The 25,289-nt window shown below is 44.4% G+C and overlaps 1 protein-coding gene across 1 annotated transcript; it reads left to right on the forward strand.

The window, feature by feature from the left end:
* The first annotated feature begins 602 nt into the window (after positions 1-602).
* On the forward strand, positions 603-15,589 carry PDCL (phosducin like). Its single transcript, XM_082656593.1, has 4 exons — positions 603-718; positions 2,313-2,489; positions 10,947-11,128; positions 13,325-15,589. The coding sequence occupies exons 2-4, from the start codon at positions 2,318-2,320 to the stop codon at positions 13,874-13,876; spliced, it is 906 nt and encodes a 301-aa protein (XP_082512719.1). The 5' UTR covers positions 603-718; positions 2,313-2,317; the 3' UTR covers positions 13,877-15,589.
* The last annotated feature ends 9,700 nt before the right edge of the window (positions 15,590-25,289 follow it).

Raw genomic sequence — 25,289 nt, forward strand, 5'->3', positions numbered from 1 at the left:
AGGTTTACAAAAAGTTGCAAAAATAGTATAGAGTACCCCTATGTTCTTCACCCAGAATCCCTTAAAGTTAACATCTTACATAAACGTAGTACAATTATCAAAACTATTGATACAATAATATTATTACTTGATACACCTTGTTCAAATTTCGTCAGTTGTCCCATTCACGTCCTTTTTCTGTTCCAGGGTCCAATCCAGGATTTCACTTTGCGTTTAGTTGTCCTGGACTTGGCTTTTTTTTCTTCTTCTTCTTCTTTTTTTAATCCAAAAGGGCTATGTGTTCTTGGGCAAATTAATGTCCGAGTCTGTCTTCTGTCTTAATAGACGTGATGTGATTAAGAATCAAAAAAAAAAAATACATGTGGAATGTTTTCGGAAACTTCAAAGGTAACGAAATTGTTCTTACTGCTCAAAGCTGGGCATATCTAGTGTGGCCTTTCGTTCAAATTAAAACAAAAATAAAAATAGAAGCGTATTATTATTGTCAAGATGTTTGTCCCCAAGTAGGACCCGTAGCTTCTCCCTTGGCCGCCAGGATACGCTTCCTCTAATTGGGCAGCGTGTATCCGCGCTGACGCAGGAAGGCCGCCTCATTGGTCCGCGCAGTCGAGACTCAGGCGGCTTTTCTCTTAGCGCTCAAGGCGCCGATCCATTTCTCTTTCTCCAGCCGAGCGCTCCCTTCCTTCCGAAGTGCCAGCCTGAAGGGATCCAGACTGAGGTAGGCCGGGTAGCTGCACTGAGGTCAGCCGGGAAGAAGCGGCGGGTATGGAATACCGGTGGGAGGTGGTGGAATACGGGTGGTCGGCGAGCCTGGATGAGACGGTCTTGTCGGTGCGCCCCCTCGACCCCCACGCTTTCCGCGACTTCCCTGCCCAGTCTCCGCTGGCCCCACCTTCCTCGGGCTCCCCTAGAGGTTCCGCGCCCCTCCGCCGCGCTTCCGCTGGCCCCGCCCTCGACCCCCAAAGGTCCCGCCTCCTTCGCGAACCCTCCCTCTGGCCCCGCCCTCGACTCCTCCCCCGAAAGGCCCCGCCTCCTCCGCGGGCCCTCCCGCTGGCCTCCCCTCCGCCAGCTCTCCCGCGGGCCCCGCCCTCGACTCCTTCCCCAAAGGCCCCGCGTTCCACCAGCCCCTCCGCTGGCCCTGCGCTTGCCGCCTCCTCAGCGGCCCCGCCCTCACCGAGCACACATTCCTCCTCGTCTCTTTCTTCCCACCTTTACCGCCTTGGTCCCTCTGCCTCTTTAAGTTAGGTTTAGTCCCCCTATTTCTCTCCACCTCCCTGCGCCCGGCCGTGTACCTGCGCCTTTTTCTCAACCCTGCCACTTAGGTACCCCTCTCCTCATCTGACTGCCCGCGTCACCGGATTCCCCCACTGATTCAGGCTGCCTCTATATGAGCTTGACAGATTGTGTAGAGGCCTCGTGCTGGGCATTGGAGGTCTCTTTTTGCAAGACCTCCCCGCCCGCTGGGAGAGTCACTTTGTAATGGAGTCTAACAGACTCGGGGATGCCTTTAATCAAAGATGCATAGTATTGGGATGCTTAAAGGAAGGGGTGCTGGAGTTACAACTCCTCCTTGTGTGATCTGCAAGCAGGCCTGGCAGGGACTAAGCTGTACCTTTCTCCCAGAATGTACCAGGCTTCTTCTGATGCAGAAGCTTGGCTCTAACCATTGTCCTTTAAACACTGGGGAGTGATTAAAATCTTGTCAGGGGCCCGTCTTTTAACCAAAGTTATTAGGGCTTCAGAGCCCATCCATCCTAACCATCGCTGTGCTGATTGGGAGGTGGAAGGCAAGAGACAGATGAATGATTGGCTTAGGCAAACAGTGAGTCAGCATCCCATTCTTGATGCTGCTTTTTGGAGTTTCTCATGAGGATTCTTACCAATTTTTCAATTACCAGCAGTCTTACTTGGTAGGCAAACCAAAGAGTATGTGTAGATAAGACGTTCAGTCAGTCAGTAGTTTCCTCCAAGCCACCACCCTACTTCAGTGTATACTATTCAGAAGACAGTGACGCACACCTTCATTCTCTTGGAGTCAGGAATCCTTGGGGTCTGAGCCCAGCTCCGCCATTTGCTGTAAAGTTTGGCAGAGAAATTTTATCTGAGCCTCAATTTTACCTTCTACAGAAAGAGCATGATAAACCCTATCATGCATGGTCATGGTATGGATGTGCTGAGATCCTGCTTATGAAAACAGTCACTCTTATGGTCCTGTGCATAATAGGATCTGAGCACAGGTGATCCCTAACTCTTCAGATTCATGTCTGTCTGATTCAAGCCAGCATAGAACCTGCTATGTCGCCCTCTCCCAGGCACCATGACGACCCTGGATGATAAGTTACTGGGGGAGAAGCTGCAGTACTACTACAGCAGCAGCGAGGATGAGGACAGCGACCACGAGGACAAGGACAGAGGCAGGGGTGCCCTGGCCGGCAGTTCCATGCCTGCAGATGCTGAGTTGGCAGGCGAAGGCATCTCAGTTAACACAGGTACTGGAAATCCTATGCTCTGGGAACAGGTTTAAAAAATGTCCATTAAATATGTATCAGAAGTCTTGTGATCACTTCTTTTCTTTCAAACTAAAATTTTTAAATTTTATTTTATTTACTTTTTTTTTTTTTGGCGGTACGCGGGCCTCTCACTGCTGTGGCCTCTCCCGTTGCGGAGCATAGGCTCCAGACGCGCAGGCTCAGCGGCCGTGGCTCACAGGCCCAGCCGCTCCACGGCATGTGGGATCCTCCTGGACTGGGGCACGAACCCGTGTCCCCTGCATTGGCAGGCGAACTCCCAACCACTGCGCCACCAGGGAAGCCCTATTTACTTTTTAATACAGTAGGTTCTTACTAGTCATCAATTTTATACACATCAGTGTATACATGTCAATCCCAATCGCCCAATTCATCACACCACCATCCCCACCCCCCGGGGCTTTCCCCACTGGTGTCCATACGTTTGTTCTCTACATCTGTGTCTCAACTTCTGCCCTGCAAACCAGTTCATCTGTACCATTTTTCTAGGTTCCACATACATGCATTAATACGCGATATTTGTTTTTCTGACTAACTTCACTCTGTATGACAATCTCTAGATCCATCCACGTCTCCACAAATGACCCATTTCGTTCCTTTTTATGGCTGAGTAATATTCCATTGTATATATGTACCACATCTTCTTTATCCATTCGTCTGTCGATGGGCATTAAGGTTGCTTCCATGACCTGGCTATTGTAAATAGTGCTGCAGTGAACATTGTGGTGCATGTGTCTTTTTGAATTATGGTTTTCTCTGGGTATATGCCCAGTAGTGGGATTGCTGGATCATATGGTAATTCTATTTTTAGTTTTTTAAGGAACCTCCATACTGTTCTCCATAGTGGCTGTATCAATTTACATTCCCACCAACAGTGCAAGAGGGTTCCCTTTTTTCCACACCCACTCCAGCATTTGTTGTTTGTAGATTTTCTGATGATGCCCATTCTAACTGGTGTGAGGTGATACCTCATTGTAGTTTTGACTTGCATTTCTCTAAAAATTAATGATGTTGAGCAGCTTTTCATTTGCTTCTTGCCCATCCATATGTCTTCTTTGGAGAAATGTCTATTTAGGTCTTCTGCCCATTTTTGGATTGGGTTGTTTGTTTCTTTAATATTGAGCTGCATGAGCTGTTTATATATTTTGGAGATTAATCCTTTGTCCCTTGATTCATTTGCAAATGTTTTCTCCCATTCTGACGGTTCTCTTTTCGTCTTGTTTATGGTTTCCTTTGCTGTGCAAAACCTTTGAAGTTTCATTAGGTCCCATTTGTTTATTTTTGTTTTTATTTCCATTACTCTAGGAGGTGGATCAAAAAAGATCTTGCTGTGATTTATGTCATAGAGTGTTCTTCCTATGTTTTGCTCTAAGAGTTTTATAGTGTCCGTCTTACATTTAGGTCTCTAATCCATTTTGAGTTTATTTTTGTGTTTGGTGTTAGGGAGTGTTGTAATTTCATTCTTTTACATGTAGCTGTCCAGTTTTCCCAGCACCACTTATTGAAGAGGCTGTCTTTTCTCCATTGTATATCCTTGCCTCCTTTGTCATAGATTAGTTGACCATAGGTGCTTTGGTTCGTCTCTGGGCTTTCTATCTTGTTCCATTGATCTATGTTTCTGTTTTTGTGCCAGTACCATATTGTCTTGATTACTGTAGCTTTGTAGTATACTCTGAAGTCAGGGAGTCTGATTCTTCCAGGTCTGTTTTTTTCCCTCAAGACTGCTTTGGCTGTTCGGGGCTTTTGTGTCTCCATAAAAATTTTAAGATTTTTTGTTCTAGTTCCATAAAAACTGCCATTGTAATTTGATTGGGATTGCATTGAATCTGTAGATTGCTTTGGGTAGTATAGTCATTTTCACAATATTGATTCTTCCAATCCAACAACATGGTATATCTATCCATCTGTTGGTATCATCTTTAATTTCTTTCATCAGTGTCTTATAGTTTTCTACATACAGGTCTTTTGTCTCCCTAGGTAGTTTATTCCTAGGTATTTTATTCTTTTTGTTGCAGTGGTAAATGGGAGTGTTTCCTTAATTTCTCTTTCAAATTTTTCATCATTAGTGTATAGGAATGCAAGAGATTTCTGTGCATTAATTTTGTATCCTGCAGCTTCACTAAATTCATTGATTAGCTCTAGTAGTTTTCTGGTGGAATTTTGAGGATTCTCTACGTATAATAGCATGTCATCTTCAAACAGTGACAGTTTTACTTCTTCTTTTCCAATTTGTATTCCTTTATTTCCTTTTCTTCTCTGACTGCCGTGGCTAGAACTTCCAAAACTATGTTGAATAATAGTGGTGAGAGTAGACATCCTTGTCTTGTTCCTGATTTTGGAGGAAATGCTTTCAGTTTTTCACTGTTGAGAATGATGTTTGCTGTGGGTTTGTCATATATGGCCTTTATTATGTTGAGGTAGGTTCCCTCAATGCCCACTTTCTGGAGAGTTTTTATCATAAATGGGTGTTGAATTTTGTCAAAAGCTTTTTCTGCATCTACTGAGATGATCATATGGTTTGTTTTTTTTGTTTGTTTTTTTGCGGTACGCGGGCCTCTCACTGTTGTGGCCTCTCCCGTTGCGGAGCACAGGCTCCAGACACGCAAGGTCAGCGGCCATGGCTCATGGGCCCAGCCGCTCCGCGGCATGTGGGATCTTCCCGGACCAGGGCTCGAACCCGCGTCCCTTACATCGGCAGGTGGACTCTCAACCACTGCGCCACCAGGGAAGCCCGATCATATGGTTTTTTTCCTTCAGTTTGTTAATAAGGTGTATCACATTGGTTGATTTGCATATATTGAAGAATCCTTGCATCCCTGGGATAAATCCCACGTGGTCATGGTGTATGATCCTTTGAATGTGTTGTTGGATTCTGTTTGCTAGTATTTTGTTGAGGATTTTTGCGTCTATATTCATCAGTCATATGGATCTGTAATTTTCTTTTTTTGTAGTATCTTTGTCTCGTTTTGGTATCAGGGTGATGGTGGCCTCATAGAATGAGTTTGGGAGTGTTCCTTCCTCTGTACGTTTTTGGAAGAGTTTGAGAAGGATGGGTGTTAGCTCTTCTCTAAATGTTTGATAGAATTCACCTGTGAAGCCATCTGGTCCTGGACTTTTGTTCGTTGGAAGATTTTTTTTTTTTTTTTTTTTTTGTGGTACGCGGGCCTCTCGCTGTTGTGGCCTCTCCCGTTGCGGAGCACAGGCTCCGGACACGCAGGCTCAGCGGGCATGGCTCACTGGCCCAGCTGCTCTGCGTCATGTGGGATATTCCTGGACCGGAGCACGAACCCGCGACCCCTGCATCGGCAGGCGGAATCCCAACCACTGCGCCACCAGGGAAGCCCTGTTGGAAGATTTCTAATCACAGTTTCAATATCAGTGCTTGTGGTTGGTCTGTTCATATTTTCTATTTCTTCTTGGTTCAGTCTTGGAAGGTTATACCTTTCTAAGAATTTGTCCATTTCTTCCAGGTTGTCCATTTTATTGGCATAGAGTTGCTTGTAGTAGTCTCTTAGGATGCTTTGTATTTCTGCGGTGTCTGTTGTAACTTCTCCTTTTTCATTTCTAATTTTATTGATTTGAGTCCTCTCCTTCTTTTTCTACATGCGTCTGACTAATGGTTTATCATTTTTGTTTATCTTCTCAAAGAACTAGCTTTTAGTTTTATTGATCTTTGCTATTGTTTTCTTTCTTCTATTTCATTTATTTCTGCTCTGATCTTTATGATTTCTTTCCTTCTGCTAACTTTGGGTTTTGTTTGTTCTTCTTTCTCTAGTTCCTTTAGGTGTAAGGTTAGATTGTTTATTTGAGATTTTTCTTGTTTCTTGAGGTAGGCTTGTATATCTATAAACTTCCCTCTTAGAACAGCTTTTGCTGCATCCCATAGGGTTTGGATCGTCATGTTTTCATTGTCATTTGTCTGTAGGTATTTTTTGATTTCCTCTTTTATTTCTTCAATGATGTCTTGGTTATTTAATAACGTATTGTTTAGCCTCCATGTGTTTGTGTTTTTTACATTTTTTTCCCTGTAATTCATTTTTAGTCTCATAAGGGTTGTGGTCAGAAAAGATGCTTGATATGATTTCAGTTATCTTAAATTTACTGAGGCTTGATTTGTGACCCAAGATGTGATCTATCCTGGAGAATGTTCCCTGTGCACTTGAGAAGAAAGTGTAATCTGCTATTTTTGGATGGAATGTCCTATAAATATCAATTAAATCTATCTGGTCTATTGTGTCATTTAAAGCTTGTGTTTCCTTATTAATTTTCAATTTGGATGATCTGTCCATTGGTGTAAGTGAGGTGTTAAAGTCCCCCACTATTACTGTGTTACTGTCAATTTCCTCTTTTATAGCTGTTAGCAGTTGCCTTATGTATTGAGGTGCTCCTATGTTGGGTGCATATATATTTATAATTGTTATATTCTTCTTGGATTGATCCCTTGATCATTATGTAGTGTCCTTCCTTGTCTCCTGTAACATTCTTTATTTTAAAGTCTATTTTATCTGATATGAGTATTGCTACTCCAGCTTTCTTTTGATTTCCATTTGCATGGAATATCTTTTTCCATCCCCTCACTTTCAGTCTATATGTGTCCCTAGGTCTGAAGTGGGTCTCTTGTAGACAGCATATAGATGTGTCTTGTTTTTGTTTCCATTCAATAAGCCCATGTCTTTTGGTTGGAGTATTTAATCCATTCACGTTTAAGGTAATTATTGATATGTATGTTCCTATGGCCATTTTCTTAATTGTTTTGGGTTTTTTTGTTGGTTCTTTTCTTGTCTTGTGTTTCCCACTTAGAGAAGTTCCTTTAGCATTTGTTGTAGAGCTGGTTTGGTGGTGCTGAATTCTCTTGGCTTTTGCTTGTCTGTAAAGCTTTTGATTTCTCCATCGAATCTGAATGAGATCCTTGCCACGTAGAGTAATCTTGGTTGTAGGTTCTTCCCTTTCATCACTTTAAGTATATCATGCCACTCTCTTCTGGCTTATAGAGTTTCTGCTGAGAAATCAGCTGTTAACCTTATGGGAGTTCCCTTGTATGTTATTTGTCGTTTTTCCCTTGCTGCTTTCAATAATTTTTCTTTGTCTTTAATTTTTGCCAATGTGATTACTATGTGTCTCGGTGTGTTTCTCCTTGGGTTTATCCTGTATGGGGCTCTCTGCGCTTCCTGGACGTGGGTGGCTATTTCCTTTCCCATGTTAGGGAAATTTTCGACTATAATCTCTTCAAATATTTTCTTGGGTCCTTTCTCTCTCTCTTCTCCTTCTTGGACCCCTATAATGCGAATGTTGTTGCATTTAATGTTGTCCCAGAGGTCTCTTAAGCTGTCTTCATTTCTTTTCATTCTTTTTTCTTTATTCTGTTCCTCCGCAGTGAATTACCATTCTATCTTCCAGGTCACTTATCCATTCTTCTGCTTGTTATTCTGCTATCGATTACTTCTAGTGTAGTTTTCATTTCAGTTATTGTATTGTTCATCTCTGTTTGTTTGTTCTTTAATTCTTCTAGGTCTTTTTTTTTTTTAAGGTACGCGGGCCTCTCCCGTTGCGGAGCACAGGCAGGCGGACTCTCAACCATTGCGCCACCGGGGAAGCCCTCTTCTAGGTCTTTGTTAAACATTTCTTGCATTTTCTCGATCTTTGCCTCCATTGTTTTTCCAAGGTCCTGCATCACCTTCACTATCATTATTCTGAACGTTTTTTCTGGAAGGTTGCCTATCTCCACTTCATTTAGTTATTTTTCTGGGGTTTATCTTGATCCTTCATCTGGTACATAGCCTTCTGCCTTTTCATCTTGTCTAACTTTCTGTCAATGTGGATTTTGTTCCACAGGCTGCAGGACTGTAGTTATTCTTGCTTCTGCTGTCTGCCCTCTGGTGCATGAGGCTATCTAAGAGGCTTGTGTAAGTTTCCTGATGGGAGGGACTGGTGGTGGGTCGTGATCACTTCTAATTCCAGACCTGCATCCAGAGATAACCTAATGTTACCATTTCACTGTGTGTGGTTCTAGCCATTTCACTGCACAATATGAATATGTATGCATAGCAACATGCTGATGATTAAAACAGACTTGCCTGCGTTTGAATCCAGCTTCTCAAATTGATAGGTGTTTGATATCACCTAAATCATGGGTATGAGTATATAGGTAGTATAAATTCCGAGAAATGGCATATTTACACTTTTACATTTTATTATTTCCAAATTGCTGTCAGTTGAGTTGGTACTGGTTTATAGTTTAAGCAGGAGTGTGATATTTCCCCATATATGTGACCTTCTACTATGTTATCAGACTTTTTGATCTTTGCCATCCTTATGGATGGCAAATGGGAACTCACCGTAGTTTTATTTTCTATCTTTTTAGGAGTGATGTTGAGACTCTTTTCATAATTTTAAAGGTTGTGTTCATATCCTTTGCTCACTTTTGAAATTGGGTAGTTGGTCTTTTTCTTCTTAGGGAGCTATATATTAAGGAAATTAATCTGTGGTTTGAGTTGCAAATATTTCTACCAGTTTATTGTTTGACTCTTGGCTTTTGTTCTTATCCTGGCAGAAAGTTTTTTTAATTGTTATGTGCTTGAAAGCATTATTTTATAGTTTCTTAGTTTTGTTTCTTATGTAAAAGGCCTTTCTTCACTCCAGGATTATAAAAAGACAGTCCCATGCCTTTTTTTTTTCTTAGTATTTTTATGATTTTTTTTTTTTAACACAACGATTTATCTGGAATTCGTTTCCATGCAAGGTATGTGGTAGGACTCCAACTTAATTTTTTTTGGATTGCTGCCCAGTTGTTTCAGCATCATTTATTGAATAAACCATCTTTTCTCCATTGTTTTGAAATGTCAGTTTTATCACGTACTGAATTTCTGCTTATATTTGCGTCTTTAGCCATACTTTGTAGTCTCTTCCACTGATTTGTCTTTTACTGTGCTATATCACACTGTTTTTAAGTATCGTGTTATAATATGTTTTAGTATCTGGTAGGTCTGGTCCCCCCCCCCATACAATACTCTTCTATTTTTATTATTATTTCCTTAACTTTTGCTTTCTTATTTTTCCACCGCAAATTCAGGAGCAGGCACATGTGTGTAATCACATACTTTCATCAGAAACGCATTAAATATATGGATTAATTTGGGGATAATTGGTACCCTTGTGATGTTGCATCTTCCTAGCCAGGAATATGGCGTTGCTCCATTTATTCAGGGCTTTTGTAGTGTTTCTTGGCATCATTTTAAAGTTTTCTTTATACAGATGTTTATATTTTTGTCTCAGTGGCTTGTGACAACAAAGGTTTATTTCTCAGTCATGTTACGTGCTGCCTGTTGGGGTCAGCAGCTGTCCCACTTCTGCTTTGTATGTCCTATCATCCAGGAACGAGGCTTAAGGAGCAGCCCCTGTCTGAGACATGCTGTTCTCATGACCAAGTATAGAGAGCAAGAGAGGGCTGTTGGAAACATGTAGTGACTCATTGCGTTTTTGCTCAGAATCCATTGGCCACAGCAAGTCAATGGGCAAGCCCCACATCAGTGGGCTGGGGATACACGTTCTCATCCCACAGGAGGTATTGCAAGTCATGTGGTAAGGGGCAGGTCTATATAGCATGGGGACAGGGGGGTTTGGGGGTAGCTTGACTAACAGAACAACCTGCCACAATCTTGTTAAAAGAGTCAGATAGGGCTTCCCTGGTGGCGCAGTGGTTGAGAGTCTGCCTGCCGATGCAGGGGACGCGGGTTCATGTCCCGGTCCGGGAAGATCCCACATGCCGCAGAGCGGCTGGGCCTGTGAGCCATGGCCGCTGAGCCTGCACGTCCGGAGCCTGTGCTCCGCAAGGGGAGAGGCCACGACAGTGAGAGGCCCACGTACTGCAAAAAAAAAAAAAAAAAAAAGATAATACGGAAGCATAGTAAGAAAAAAGTAAAAGTTCTCTCTCACCAGTCCCCTTAGATCTCACTGCCTAGAGACAACCACTGTTAACAGTTTACCTATTTTTCTATGGACATACAAATGTACGTGCACATATACAAATATCTGTAAATATTTATACATGGACATACAGTTCTTTTTCTAAAAATTAAAGGATCATACCATGATACTGTTCTGCATTTTGCTTTTTTTTTGACCTAATATGTTTGGACATTTTTCATGGCAGGGAACATATAGCTGCCTCATTCTTTCTAAGAGTCACTTTGTTTTCCTTTGAGTAGATGAAGCTGAATTTATTTCACACATCTCCTAATGTTGGGCCTTCGCATAGCCCTTTAATTTGCAAACTGGGCTGCCTTGGACGTGGTTGCGTGTAGACCACACTGCCCTGTGTGAGTGTCACTGTGGTGTCGATGGAGCCAGCTTTAGACAGATGTGCGCTGGCCCATAATCCCTCGCTCATCCTTGGTCACCTCCACGTTCACCCCACCTCAGGTCCAAAAGGCGTGATCAATGACTGGCGCCGCTTCAAACAGCTGGAGACGGAGCAGCGGGAGGAGCAGTGCCGGGAGATGGAGAAGCTGATCAAGAAGCTGTCCATGAGCTGCAGGTCCCATGTGGACGAAGAGGAGGAGCAGCGGAAGCAGAAGGACCTCCAGGAGAAGATCAGTGGGAAGGTAATTAGAAGCGCCCAGGCCTTTCTCAGAGGCTACCCTGGCTGCTGGGCTTAGTGATTCAAGAGGTGGAAGGGTTTGATTTGGCCTCCAAGAAGCGGTGCAGGGCTTCCCAGGTGGTGCAGTGGTTAAGAATCCGCCTGCCAATGCAGGGGACACGGGTTCGAGCCCTGGTCCAGGAAGATCCCACATGCCGCAGAGCAACTAAGCCCGTGCGCCACAACTACTGAGTCCATGTGCCACAACTGCTGAAGCCCTCGCGCCTAGAGCCTGTGTTCCGTAACAAGAGAAGCCACCGCAATCAGAAGCCTGCGCACCGCAGTGAAGAGTAGCCCCCACTCACTGCAACTAGAGAAAGCTGTGCAGCAACGAAGACTCAGTGCAGCCAAAAATAAATAAATAAAATAAATTTTAAAAAAGATACTAAGAAGCAGTGCAGTGCAGGAGAAAGTGCAGTCATGTCATAGCTTGGCCACACCTGGGTTTGAATCTCAGCTGTGCCACTAGTAACTGTGGGGATGTCTCTTCCACTCTGACTCTGGTTTGTTGTTGGTTAAATGAGGTCAGTCTCTCGATACAGTGCCCATCACAGGCCGGTTGAAAGTGATCAGGAAATGTGAGTTTCCTGTCCTTTCTCGAGGTCTTACCTTGAGCCAGAAACAAACCTCTGAGATTGGGAGATATTATCCCCATTTTACAGATGGTGAAACCAAAGCTGAGAGGTGGGAGGGGACTTGTTCAGGGCAGTGCAATTAAGAAATGCTAATAGGAACTAGGATTCTAACCCAGATTTTCCTGTTCTATCCATGATGTTGTTCTGTTTCATCTGAAGCCTATTCATGAGAATTTATTTTAGTGAAGCAATACAGTAGAAGCAGGCAGACACTGTGGAAGATATTTGGAACTAGGTCCCTGACTCTCTCTTACCTTCCCAAAGCGTTCTTCAAAAGGATCCTTTAATTCCCCACCATGCTCTCTGACCACGGAAGGATGTCTAGAAGTGCCTGAAATCATTTGGCTGTAGCCCAAAGCAGCTCTTGGCTGGAAATACCCGCCGGGGTCGGGGAGCAGACAAGAGGATTAAGTGAGGAGTTTGCCTTGACCAGAAGGATGATTTCAGGGCATTAGACTCAAGCAAGACCATAACAGGTCAGAAAGAAGCGCTCTGGTGGGGGAGCAGTGAGAGTGGAAGAAGAATGGCTCTGGCTGTGATGCAGTAACAACACGTGTCCTGATCTGGTGTGGCCTCCCAGCCGCCACCCTCTCATCTGTGCCAGGGTAGGCAGAGCTGGGCTTCATCACAGGAGCAGGGATGTCTTGCTACACCAGGGCAGGAGAGGGAGAATGCTTTTGTAATGGAAGCTGGCTTCAGGACAACATGCCCACGGCTCACAGCGCTTCCTTGTGCTGCGGTGGAGACCAGACAAAGCCACACAGCACATGATCACATGGGGCAGTCCTGCTGGGTTGTTGCAATGAGACAGAACTGGCAACTGCCTGAATGCCAGAAGTAGGGGAGTGGCTAAGCAAAATAGGCCACATTATTTATAATTTTATAAAACATGTTTGGAAGCATGAGGAATAATTTATGATATAATAGTGCTAAGTGGCAAAAGCAGGCTATAGCTTAATTGGTACACCCACAGCTGCTGTTATAAAAGCAGAAATGGTTTTAGCACGTGACTGGTAATAAAAAGAAGAATAGATTTTTAGAATGTGTGTGGCTGTATGTTTTGGCGTGGGAGGCAAGGAGGGTGGCGCAGGGCAGGGATTATGAGTGTTCAGGTTCCTTAATGTCCTGTTGTCTTTTCAACAAAAACAAAACAGTGGATAAAATAATTAATCCATTGTCAGGACTGACAAAAAGACAAAAGCTCACGAAGTGATGTTATCTGATGCTGCCTGTCTGGATGGAGAGGCGCTATGACACAGTAGTTGAAAGCCTGGGTTTTTTAAAAAATCTAGTTTGAATCCTGGTCTTATACTTGCTACCTATGTGAACTTATACAGATAATCTCAAGTCTCAGAACCTCATTTGTAAAGTGGGGGTAATAAAAGTCCCTTCCCGATGGGGTTATCAGAAGATTTCAGTGAGGTGTAATACATCTAGAGTATTAGCGTGGCACCTCATACATCTTGTGTCACCCATGTCACTGTTGGGTTTATGTTTCTTACGCTCACTTGCTGGTCCTCCCGCAGATGACTCTGAAGGACTTTGCCATGATGAGCGAGGACCAAGACGACGAGGAGTTCCTGCAGCGGTACCGGAAGCAGAGGATGGAAGAGATGCGGCAGCAGCTCCACCAGGGGCCCCAGTTCAAGCAGGTTTTTGAAATCCCCAGTGGAGAAGGGTTTCTGGACATGATTGACAAAGAACAGAAGAGCACCCTCATCATGGTCCATATTTACGAGGACGGCATCCCAGGGACCGAAGCCATGAACGGTTGCATGATCTGCCTGGCCGCGGAGTACCCAGCCGTCAAGTTCTGCCGGGTGAAGAGCTCGGTGATCGGGGCCAGCAGTCGCTTCACCAGGAACGCCCTTCCCGCCCTGCTCATCTACAAGGGGGGCGAGCTGATTGGCAACTTTGTCCGTGTCACTGACCAGCTGGGGGAAGATTTCTTTGCGGTGGACCTTGAAGCTTTCCTCCAGGAGTTTGGATTGCTTCCAGAAAAGGAAGTCTTGTTGGTAACCTCTGTGCGTAACTCAGCCACCTGCCACAGCGAGGATAGCGATTTGGAAATAGATTGAATGGCTGGGCTGGTGGCATAAATTTCTCATTGTTTGGGCTGGAAGACACACGTCCTTGTGTTTATTTTCATTCTTTTCTGTGTCTTCTGGCTTTTCTGCTGTTCTTTGTAGTCCCTTTTATGATATGTCAAGTCAAGAAATTCTTCTATCAAATCAGAATGCTGAATCACCTTGTGGCTATCCATAAAGTGACCTAACATTGTATAAACAGGAAGCCAGGCTTTTGAACTGTTTACTTAAGATTCTCTAGCATGACATCTCTGTTATTGTTTCCAGTCAGTATTTACATAGCATCCTGAAGACAGTGTCCTGGAAATTGTCTTCAGATGATCTCAGAGGTCTCTGCCAGGTCCGGGAATATAATTCTATAGTTAGTGTGTTATTTGCAACATAAGTAATACATTTCCTTCATCAAATGATTGTAAATTATATTTACTTCTAAGACTCATAGTCTTAGAAGGCAGTTAAATTTTTTCCCCCTAGACCGTATTCTCTCCCAGGGTCTTGTTTAAAGGTTCCAGACCGTGTATGGTTGCCCCATCAAGAGGGGGGTGACCTTTGTCGCCAGAGTTGATATCCTGCTCAAGCATTATTAAGTCTACAGTAGAGGAAGGATCGAGATGGACTGCCCTCCCTCTTGATGCTGAAAGACCAGCTTGGCTTGAAAATTAGAGCTGAGATAGAGCTGGGAAGCCTTTTTAAAGGAAGATCTTTCAATTAAGATACCCCTGCTCGTCTTTTTCTCTGTTTCTTTTTTATTTAACAAGGTAATTTTTTGGTTTCATGTAGCTTTTGTTAAAACTTTTCTGCATATTGGAAAAGTTAATATTCAATAGAATACAGAAAATACAGAAGCAAAACTAAGAAAATTAGAATAATCCTGCCACCTAGGGTAAAACACTATTAATATTTTGGGATATTTTTCCAAGGTGTTTTCTTTGTGTACACAGACATTTTGTTTGCTTATTAAACAAAACAGTGGGATCATTCTGAACATACTGTTTTATAGTATGGTCGGCTAATATAGCAAACGTTTTTCCATGTTATTAAACACTCTTTTACAACATTTTAAAGTGGCTATTTATACTGTTGTATAGGTGTGCTGTAATTTGCTTGGTGGTGTTCTCTTGAAAACAGCAAAGACTTTTTATTACAAAAGTAATTGATGTTCATTGTAGAAAATGTAACAAAAATTGTTAAGCTAAAAAGATTGAACAGCTTTGTAATTCCACCAACCAAAAATAATCCCTGTTAAATCATTTTTACAGGTATCTTTCTGGTCTTCTTTCTGTGTGTTTATAACAATGATTGTCTTTTGAGTTTTCTCCTCATGTTTTTTACTTTAAAATATGTACAGTGTAGAGCCAGGGAAAATGTGATCTGTAGTTAAATGTTAGCTTTAAAGTTCAGTTTTGCTTTTCCTGGCTGTTTAGGAATTGACTAACTGTAGAAGGGTCATGACAGTATCTCTTGTAGTTAATCAACAAAAAGAAAGTGCATGGTTTTTTAATTAAAAAAAACTCACTGTAGAAAGTGTGTGGAAAGTATAGAAAATTATTAGAGGCAGAGACAACTGTTGTCAGTGTTTTTATTTTCTTCCAGTTTTTTCAATATTTTTAATACATTGAGAGCTTTTTGAATTTAGTTCTGTGTTTTGTTTAATATTATATCATAAATGCTTTGACATGTTATAAAAATTCTAAATAAATAATTTTTAACAGCCTGATAATATTCCATCACTTGGATATGCCATACTTTATTTAACCAGACCCTTAATATTGGATATTTAGATTCCTAGCTTTTTGCTAAAACACTTTGTATTTTGGGCTATATTTTGGATCATTCTCTTAGTATAGATTTCTAGAAGAGGAATTATTGGGTAATGGACAGAAACATTTTAAAAGCTTTTACAAGCCATCTACTGGTTCTCATTGGAGATGAAAATATATTGATATTATGGTCTCCCAGAACCTTGACTTTGCCTTTCAAGAGCAGAAATTCTAGGATAAAGTGAACAGACATGGAATGGGGAATTTTTAAGAGTCTTAAATCTCCAACTCAGGGGTAATGCAAACAGCACGGGCTTTGGAGTCAGATCAAATACTGTCTGTTTCTCACTGGTGGTGGAGCTTCCGCTGAGGCACCTAGACTTCCTGAAACTCAGTTTCCTCGCCTTGGCAGTGGGAACAACAGTACCTCATGGGTTGTTCAGTGGTTCTCCATGTGTGGTTCAAGAACAGCAACATGAGATACACTGGGGAACTTGTTAGAAATGCAAAGTCTCAGGCTTCATCCCAGACCTAATGCATCAGAAATTCTGGGAGTGGCTCGGCACACTTTTCACAAGCCCTCTAAGTGATTCTGAGGCTGGTTCAAGTTTGAGCATCACCAACCTGTGGGTTGAGGTGAGTGACAGCAGCTCTCACAAAACAAGGGCTCACTGCTGTTGGTTTCCTTTTTTATTTGAGTAGGGGAAGGGAGGAGTTAAAAATAGGAGAGCATTGGGTTTCCCTGGTGGCGCAGTGGTTGAGAGTCTGCCTGCCGATGCAGGGGACGCGGGTTCGTGCCCCGGTCCGGGAGGATCCCACATGCCGCGGAGCGGCTGGGCCCGTGAGCCACGGCCGCTGAGCCTGCGTGTCCGGAGCCTGTGCTCCGCAACGGGAGAGGCCACAGCAGTGAGAGGCCCGCGTACTGCCAAAAAAAAAAAAAAAAATAGGACAGCATTCAGATCACTTCTCTTCCTCTTTGTTTATGTGATCCTCCTTTTTCGTCATAGACTTGGGGGAGGGAACAAGAAACTAATATTTGTCTATTACAAACTGTCTCAGTAGTTTTCCAGATCTCACTTTCCTCTGGAATGAAGGTTCCATGAAGGCATGGACTTTATTTTCCTCCATGTGTGTGGTATAACTTCTGTTCACGCTGGGAATAGGCTGACATTTACAGCTTTGTGGGCAAGATAGCTGAACTCCTCCATACCTCAGTCTCCTCATCCGAGGAGTGGAGATGAGTAACATAATTCATGTAAAATACCTAGAACCCAGCCTTCAAATAAGTGCTGTTTTTATTTTTATTATTTTAAAAAATATTTATTTATTTGGCTGCACTGGGTCTTAGTTGCGGCACGCAGGATCTTTAGTTGTGGTATGCGGGATCTATCTAGTTCCCTGACCAGGGATCGAACCTGGGCCCCCTGCATTGGGAGCGCAGAGTCTTAACTGCTGGACACCAGGGAAGTCCCCCCCCCTTTTTTTTTTTTTTTTTTTTAAGAATAAGTGCTGTTTTTATCATCCCCAGGGCCCACACCTGGGCTTGGTGCTTGGTAAGAACTATTGAGTGTTTAATAATGAACATATGGGCACATTGAAGGCCACATCCTTTCAAGGTAAGAAGTAGTAACTTTTCAAAGACGAAGAAACTAAGACTTCGCAGAGTTAGGTAACTATTCCAAGTTGCATAGCTAGTGGGCAGGGCAGGGTTTAAAATCAGGTCTGTGTAGTTCCAAAATTTGTACTATTTCCATGATGCATGCTAGTTCTTGGTGGAGAAAGCACAATGATCAAATATCAATAAAATGATCGACTAGAAAAAAGGTAGTGGAGAGAACAGGTTGGAGGAGGAAAAACAGGGAGAGAATTTTAAGAAGAGAGAAAAAGGAGTGAAGCTGGGTGGAGACCTGGGTCTCCTAGGCTGGCCTGTGTTTCATGTCAGAAACTCTTCCGTCTGGATTGTGGCTGTGACCTGCAATGTACCCCCGAGGCATCCCCCTTTCCTCCATGACTCCACAAAGGTCCTTCCTCCCAAAGTCCCTTTATACCCCCCGCCCACACTGTCACCCACATCCGGCTACGGGTGGCAACGATTGGGAGTACAGTGAACATGAACTGTAGCCCTCTCCCTGACCAGCTGTGTGCCCTAGAATAAGTCTCTTCCTCTCCCAGGGCCTCAGTTTCCCCACTTGTAAGATGACAGGTTGCATTAGATGATTTTGTAAGACATAGCTCTCAAATTTTATGAATCAATGAATTTTAAAGAATCTACTGTTGCCATCGCACTATCATTCTGTATTGATATTTGGTTTAATTTAATGAAAAATGTAAACGTTTTCCTTAGTTGTGAGATGTGAAAGTCCCGGTGACTTGAATGACCTTGTCTTCCTTTCCCGTGGGGTAACCCCATCTTCAGCATGTGTGGTTGCCTCAGTATTTGTTTACACATTAGACTATGAAGTCTTTGGGGACAGGGAGTGTGTCTCATCATTTCAAGTCTCTGATCTGAGTTGACATAAGTGAATGTTTGCTGCTTAAGTGGGGAAGATCCCCAAGGCTGGAGTAGGCTGGAATTCACCACAATAAGGTGGAAGACTATCTGTTATATAGCTTTTCCAGGTGCGCTATATGTTTTTTTTTCAGCAGCATTTTTATTTATTTTATTTTATCTTTTTTATTAGTTATACATTTTATACATATTAGTGTATATAGGTCAAGTGTTATATGTTTTTAATCAGAGGTGTACTACCTATGCTCACTGAGACCCAGATAACAAATTCAAGTTAAGCTCCCAGCCCTGCCAAAGCCTGCGGAAATGCTGGTTATAACCGATATGACCACATGGTGGCAGCAGAGGAGAGGGAACGAATTTCTCGTGTGTGTGCTGTTAAATCAGCAGAGCCACAGATTTTGGGACCTGTGGGTGATGTCTAGCACCATATACGAATCATTTTATTTACTTATTTTCTTTCTTTCTTTTTGCGGGCTGCTCCACGGGCCTGCGGGATCTGAGTTCCCCGACCAGGGACTGAACTTGGCCGTGGCAGTGAAAGCCCAGAATCCTAACCACTAGGCCACCAGGAACTCCCCGAATCATTTTAGAGAATTTGTTTTTAGGAAAGAGACCCAGAAAGTACCACATTCACATGCTTTCTTAATGAGTAATGAAAAAAAAAATGTAGTTTCATGAATAAACATACATACACTTAACTTTCATATTATGCTCAGTTAAGGCTGAGGGAAAGTCCGGCCAGGAAGAGAAGAGGAAAGCAGTGGACACCCACCAGTCCCGAGTCCCAAGGACCTCAGGTCAGAGCACAGCGTTTGTGTCCAAATCCCAATCCCGATGTCTTCTTGTCTCTGTCTCCTCTGCTTGTGGTGATGTGAGTGACCAACATGTAGTTTGACTTACTTTGTGCCAGGTCATTGTTCTAAGCACTTGGTATGTATTTTCTTAGATAATTCTTGTAACAACCCCTGAGAGATATTATTACCCTCATTTTATAGTTAAGCAATTTGCCCAAGGTCAATCATCTAGTAAACAGTAAAGTCAGGACTTAAACCCGGAACCTGGAGCTCAGGAGTCAGGATCTTAGTACTGTTTGGCAGCCTCTCCTATGAACAGGCTTTAATAATGTTCACCCAGAAAGACTTCTGGAAAGAGATGAGGGGTGCCTGTCCAATGGTTGGTGTTATGGACTGAATCGTGTCCACCCTAAATCCCTAACCACCCCCCAAATGTGACCGTAGTTGGAGACAGGGCGTTTCAGGAGGTAATTAAGGTAGAATGAGGTCATAAGGCTGAGGCCCTAATCTGATACGACGGGTGTCCTTATAGGAAGAGGCAAAGGCACCAGAGCAGGAAGAGAGCTCTTCTCACCAGAAGCCAAACCTGATGGCACCTTGATCTTAGATTTCCAGCCTCCGCAACAGTGAGAAATAAATGTCTACTATTTAAGCCACCCACTCTATGGTATATTGTTATAGTAGCCAAAGCTGACTAAGACACTGAATCCCGGTAATTTCTACAAAGTCAATAGAGAAGAGAGAAATACGATACCTCAAACTTATTTTAAAGGAGAGTTGGCAAGTGTATGGCTGTTAGCAGAACAGATACCATCTTGGGCACTTACAGTTTCTCCTGTCCTTCCGCCGACCCTACCCAGGGCTCTACTGTGCAGTGAATCACTTCTCTGTCGTCAAGGGCTTTGGTTGTAATAGATATTGTTTAATAATCATTAGGACCAGGTAGCCTCTACGCTCTGTTAGTCCCCAAACAATGACGAAAAGCTTCCCTGATGTGTTCCCAGCACCCATGTAGCTAGTTACTCATTTATAAATCTTAACTTAGGAATGCACATCCTGTTTCCAAGCACCTACTCCCATGCCCTGGGTTAACTATAAATTGTCCTAAAGGCCCTTTGGTGGTGCTGGGTTCAGCCTCCAATGCTTCTGGATCATCTTCTGCCCGATCCCACCCTGTGAGTAAGTTGCCCTACAATAAACTGTGTTGATTATTTGGAACTGCCTTCCTCGTTTTTCGGTCTCAAGATGCCTTCTCAGTTTGGTGGGTACTTTTCGTTCCCTCTGCGTCCTCCAACAGTAAGAATCACAGAAACCTCTTCTCTCCAGTGTTCATCATAACTGTCCATGTTTTCCAGAGTTGTATATTTCCTACAGCCTTCATGTCACCTCTGAACACTTCCCAACCTGTTCAGACTTTTTAAAAGCAGGGATGCCACATCCCTTTTGACAATCTCAAGTTTTACATGATTTAGGTCAGTGATTCTATTGGTGTGCCCCGCAGACCACCTGCATCAAAATCACCTAGCGTGTTTATTCAAAACTCAGTCCCGTCCCTGGTGGCGCAGTCGTTAAGAATCTGCCTGCCAGTGCAGGGGACAGGGGTTTGAGCCCTGGTCGGGGAAGATCCCACATGCCGCGGAGCAAGTAAGCCCGCGAGCCACAACTACTGAGCCCGTGTGCCACAACTACTGAAGCCTGAGCACCTAGGGCCCATGCTCCGCAACAAGAGAAGCCACTGCAATGAGAAGCCTGAGCACCGCAACGAAGAGTAGCCCACGCTCACTGCAATGAGAGAAAGCCTGCGCACAGCAACGAAGACCCAACGCGGCCAAACAAAAACAAAAACAAAAACGCAGTCCCAGCCCTCACCCAGGCCCTACTGATTCAGAAAGTTTGGGGGTGGAGAGTAGAATGTGCATTTTAATAAGCGTGCCATGTGAGTCTGATGCGTGGTCAGTAGATTTGGATAAGAAGTGGGTGAGGGGAGGGCTTTTATCGTTTCAGCCCAGAGACAGATCTGTGCTCAAATAATGATTCTACCACTTTCTAGTTTGGAGCCTTGGGCAAGTTACCTCCCTGAGCTGCAATTTCCTCATCTGTAAAGTGAGCATAATAATGTGTGCTGCACAGATTTTTATGAGTATCAAATGATACGATGAGTGCAAAGCCACCAGCACCAAATCTGGTCTATATTTAGTAAATTTCCTACCTTGTCATTGTGGTTTCTGAGGTCTGTGGTCACTTGATTTCATGATATGTGTGGTGATGCTCTTGGTCGTGGGTTCACCAACTCTCAGTTGTTCTGTGTTTCCTAGAGAGAGGAAGGGGTGGGATGGTGGTGTCTGTCTATGTGTGGGGTCTGGCTACTTGCCAAATAGGCTGACTTGATCAGTTGTGCTCATTTTATCCTTCCAGCCTTTGCTAATTTCCATTTCCCTTCCCAGCAGGGAAGAGCTGAAAATGTTCCAGGGTAGGTTGAATCTGAGCCTGGGAGTGATTACAAAGTCCCCCCAAGAAGGCAACCAAGAGATGACCCTGACTCTCTAAGGAGAAAAAATTAATCTCCTTATGAGATCTGAAAGGGGGAAGAATGGCTCTACTTCCAGGAGCACCTCCTCAAATGGAAAGACATGACTAATTCCCTCAAAGAATCCTCGGTAGATTGGCAGAGCCTTGAGGGCAGAAACATGCTCAAAACAAGAATGTAAATCCCCAAAAGCAAAGAGAGAAAGCACGTGTGCATTGGCAGCTCAGTCCTCAGGGCATTGAAGGGGCCGGGATGCGCTCCACTGGAGACAGAGGCAGGTATCAGAAACGGTTATGGGAGCTTCATCGCTTGCTGTTACTGTGTAACACGTCACTCCCAAAACTCAGTGGCTTAATATTTTCACTCCAGTGTCAATGGGATAGCCTGGGCTTGTTCTTGTGTTTGCAGGTCAGCTGGGGGCTCTGTTCTGCGCTGGTCTTGCCTGGGTCACCTTGACTGGAGCTGCTCTGCTCTGTGTGTGTTTTATTCTCTGCTAGGGACCGGTGGGCTAGCTGAGCATGTCCTTCTCATGACAAAGAGAGAAACACAAGAGAACAAGCCGAATACCTTAGCTTCTTTTAATGCCTGTGTCATGCCTCCTAATATCTTATTGGCCAAAGCAAGGTGGATGGCTGAGCCCAGAGCCAGAGATGGAAGGCAAGGTTATGTGGCCAAGGATGCGGGGATGGGTGAACTGGAGCTATTCATGTCAGCTCTCAGAATCCTCAACTCTCCCTTCAATGACTCCCCATCTCCAGTCATTGCTCCCTCTTTGATGCTTCTATAATCTGCATTGCAGTTATGTATGTGAGGGCAAGGACTGTCTATAGCCCTAATGCCCAGTATGTAATCATAACAGAGAGAGAGAGAGAGAGAGAGAGAGAGAGAGAGCAAAAAGGGAAGGAAGTAGGAACACAAGTAACAAAAAAGAGAAAACAGGGAAGGCACATCAGGGTAAAGGGAGCAGAGGAAACAGGACAAAAGAGACATGAAAAGGGTAAGTTAGGGATGCACCCCTGGTTCAGAGTGAGCTAAATTGCTTGCTGATAAACAGCTTCTTGGAATATTGATCCGTTCCTAGCATTGTAAAGCAGTCATTTTCACAATGAGAAAGAGTCTTTGTGTTTTAATTTTCACGTCTAATGGCTGCATTTTCCCTGTGGCAGCCCTTGCATGAAAGAAGACTTGGGTTATAGAAATTTTTTTGGTCCCCTTAGGAGTAATCAATTTACCATTTATGATCAGAGCCTCTTTCACTACTAAGATCTCTCCAATTGCTGTACCTCTGGAACGAAGGCTGAAACTTTATAATGCAGAAAGATTGCATTAGGAACGAGGCTGGAAAGGCAGACTCAGATTCTTTTCTTGAAGTGTAATTGTTTATTTTTTCTGGATGACGTGGTTCCTAGTGCCACATATTATCAGAATAAACCGAAGGGTTGGTGATATCAGTGCTGGGAGGATAGCCTAGGTTGATTCTGAAATGGTGAGAAGTCATTTCAGGACAACGTCAGGGAATGTGGTGGGTGAAGAGAAGCAGATTTCCTTGTGCAGCTCAAAGGCCTTCTGAAGAGGGACTGCAGATTCCCTGGAGCTGCAGCAACCTCCCTGGGATAAGTGTCATCTCTTCCAAGGGAACCGCTTGGAAGTGAGTCCATCATTTGCATACCTTTGCTTAAGGTGTTAAAAATTATTCATGTGAAAAAGATGCAGGCATAATTCTTCAGTGAATTTATGAACTCTTTAGTGGTTTTTCTTGACTGGGGATGGGGGAAGGATTCCTCTTCTTGTCTCCAGGTCAGTATCATTTTTTAGGGCTTCCTGAGGTAAAACAAGAGGCCAGATCCAGGTGGGGGTGGGATGGGAATGGGGCCCAGGGACGCATAGGCCTGGTGACTGAGGCTATCTATGTGCTCACCATTCCCCTCTCTTGCCTGTCTTACTGGGGGTCTGGAACTGATCAGGCATCATCTAGCCCGGCACCTGGCACATAGGAGATGGTCAATAACTATTTATTAACTTGAATTGAGTGACGGTTTGTGGTGTGGTAGAGAGAGCATGATACTGAGAGTCAGGAGAACTGGGACTTAAATTGCCTGGTGGAGCAAACCAGGACAAGCCTCCTTTCTTCTCCGAGCCTCAGTTTCCCTACATTCAAAGTGGGGATTTCTCCCTGGGCCATCGTGAGACCTGAGAGCACTTGTGATACTGGTCACAGTCATCCCATAGAAGGCACTGACCATGCTGGGGTGGAGACCGCGTGCCTTGGTCAGAGGCCAAGGGCAGAGGCCAGGCTGTGCTACAGCGTGGGTGGTGGGGACCACCCCCCTGCAGAGCTGTGGCCTCTTTGGGGGGCTGACATCTGAGTAGGATGACCAAGTCAAGGCTGGCAGCCCAGAAGAAAGAAGCATCGACCGTCCCCTGAGCCCCAGAGGACCCCTTTCCCCTTACACACAAATATCACCTGGAAGGAGAACAGAGGACAGACAAGGTGACAGCGTAGCACATGCATATTCTGTGTCCAGGTTCTAGAGACACAGAGAGAACTCAGGCAAGGTCCCTGATGGCCAGGAGATGACCCACATTACGCCATAGGGCGGGGCTGATGGTACAGGTGTTGAATGGGTGATAAGCGCCACGACCAGTGTGTTTGTGAAGCTTTAGAGAGGCGGAGGGAGGAAGCAGTGGCGGGACTATTGATAGAGCAGTGAGGATCTGGCATCAACCTGGGCCTGCGGGTGCGGGTGGAAGGAAGGTGGACCGGGAAGCAATGGTCTCATGTTATTGCAGGACCAAGCGATAGGGTGCTGGTGGGCCAAGCCATTGACTCTGTGTGACCCGGGCAGGTCCCTTAACCACTCTGGGTCTCATTTTCCCAATTTATCAAGTGAAGGGGTTGTCTTAGATCAGGGGCCCCTCAGGGCACTGAGGAAGAGCATCGGGGAGGCTGAGAAGATGGGCTCCAGGCCTCTGACCCTTGTTCCATCTACACTGTACAGCTTTTCCCCCTTCATTTTGGATAGTATGTTTCTGGGTAAGATTTCATTGAAGAAAAGAGTTGTGGTTTTCTGTTTTGTTTTGCTTTCTAAAGCCACTGGTCTAAAGACCTTTAAGTTTCCTTTCAGGCGTAAACAGCATAGGATAGCAGTTCCAGGGCCAGGTGGTGGCAGGCTCATTAGTGGGAGCTGGGAGGGACAGCTAACCCAGCCCTAGGACCTCTGCAGCCGCCCTCCTCTCTAGAAAGGGGGGTGGGGAGGGGAGGCAGGTGGGGTGCCGGAGTGGGTACAGATTTCTGGGAAAGACGGACAGAAAAGCTCCCTGCTTCGTAAACCTGTTTGGTAAAAATTTGGGCTCACTGTGAGGGCCTTTCAGACCCCAAAACGGGTCCTCACCCCAGACAGTACACCTGCCCTGGTCTGGAGTTTCTTCCTGCAAGTTCTTCCACCGAGGCTCCCAAAGCCGGGGCCTGAGTTCTATGGGGCCCTGGGAAAATGCAGCTGAGGGGCGTGAGGAGCAGACGAGCTCGCTCGGGCTCTGCTACTGACTAACTCAGCACCTGCGAGCCTCCGTTTCCTCACTCGTAAAGTGGCAATAAAAGTACCCGCGCTTATCGTGGGTAAAAATAAGTGAAGTGCAGGGACTTCCCTGGCGGTCCAGTGGTTAAGACTCTACGCTTCCAATGCGGGGGGTGTGGGTTCGATCCCTGGTCAGGGAACTAAGATCCCACATGCCACGTGGCCAAAAAATTAAAATTAAAAAAAGAAAGTGAAGTGCAGACATACTATAAAAACGTAAAAAATTACCTCTTCCA

Source organism: Grampus griseus, assembly GCF_964374135.1.
Source record: "Grampus griseus genome assembly, chromosome: 6".
Lineage (NCBI taxonomy): Eukaryota > Metazoa > Chordata > Mammalia > Artiodactyla > Delphinidae > Grampus > Grampus griseus.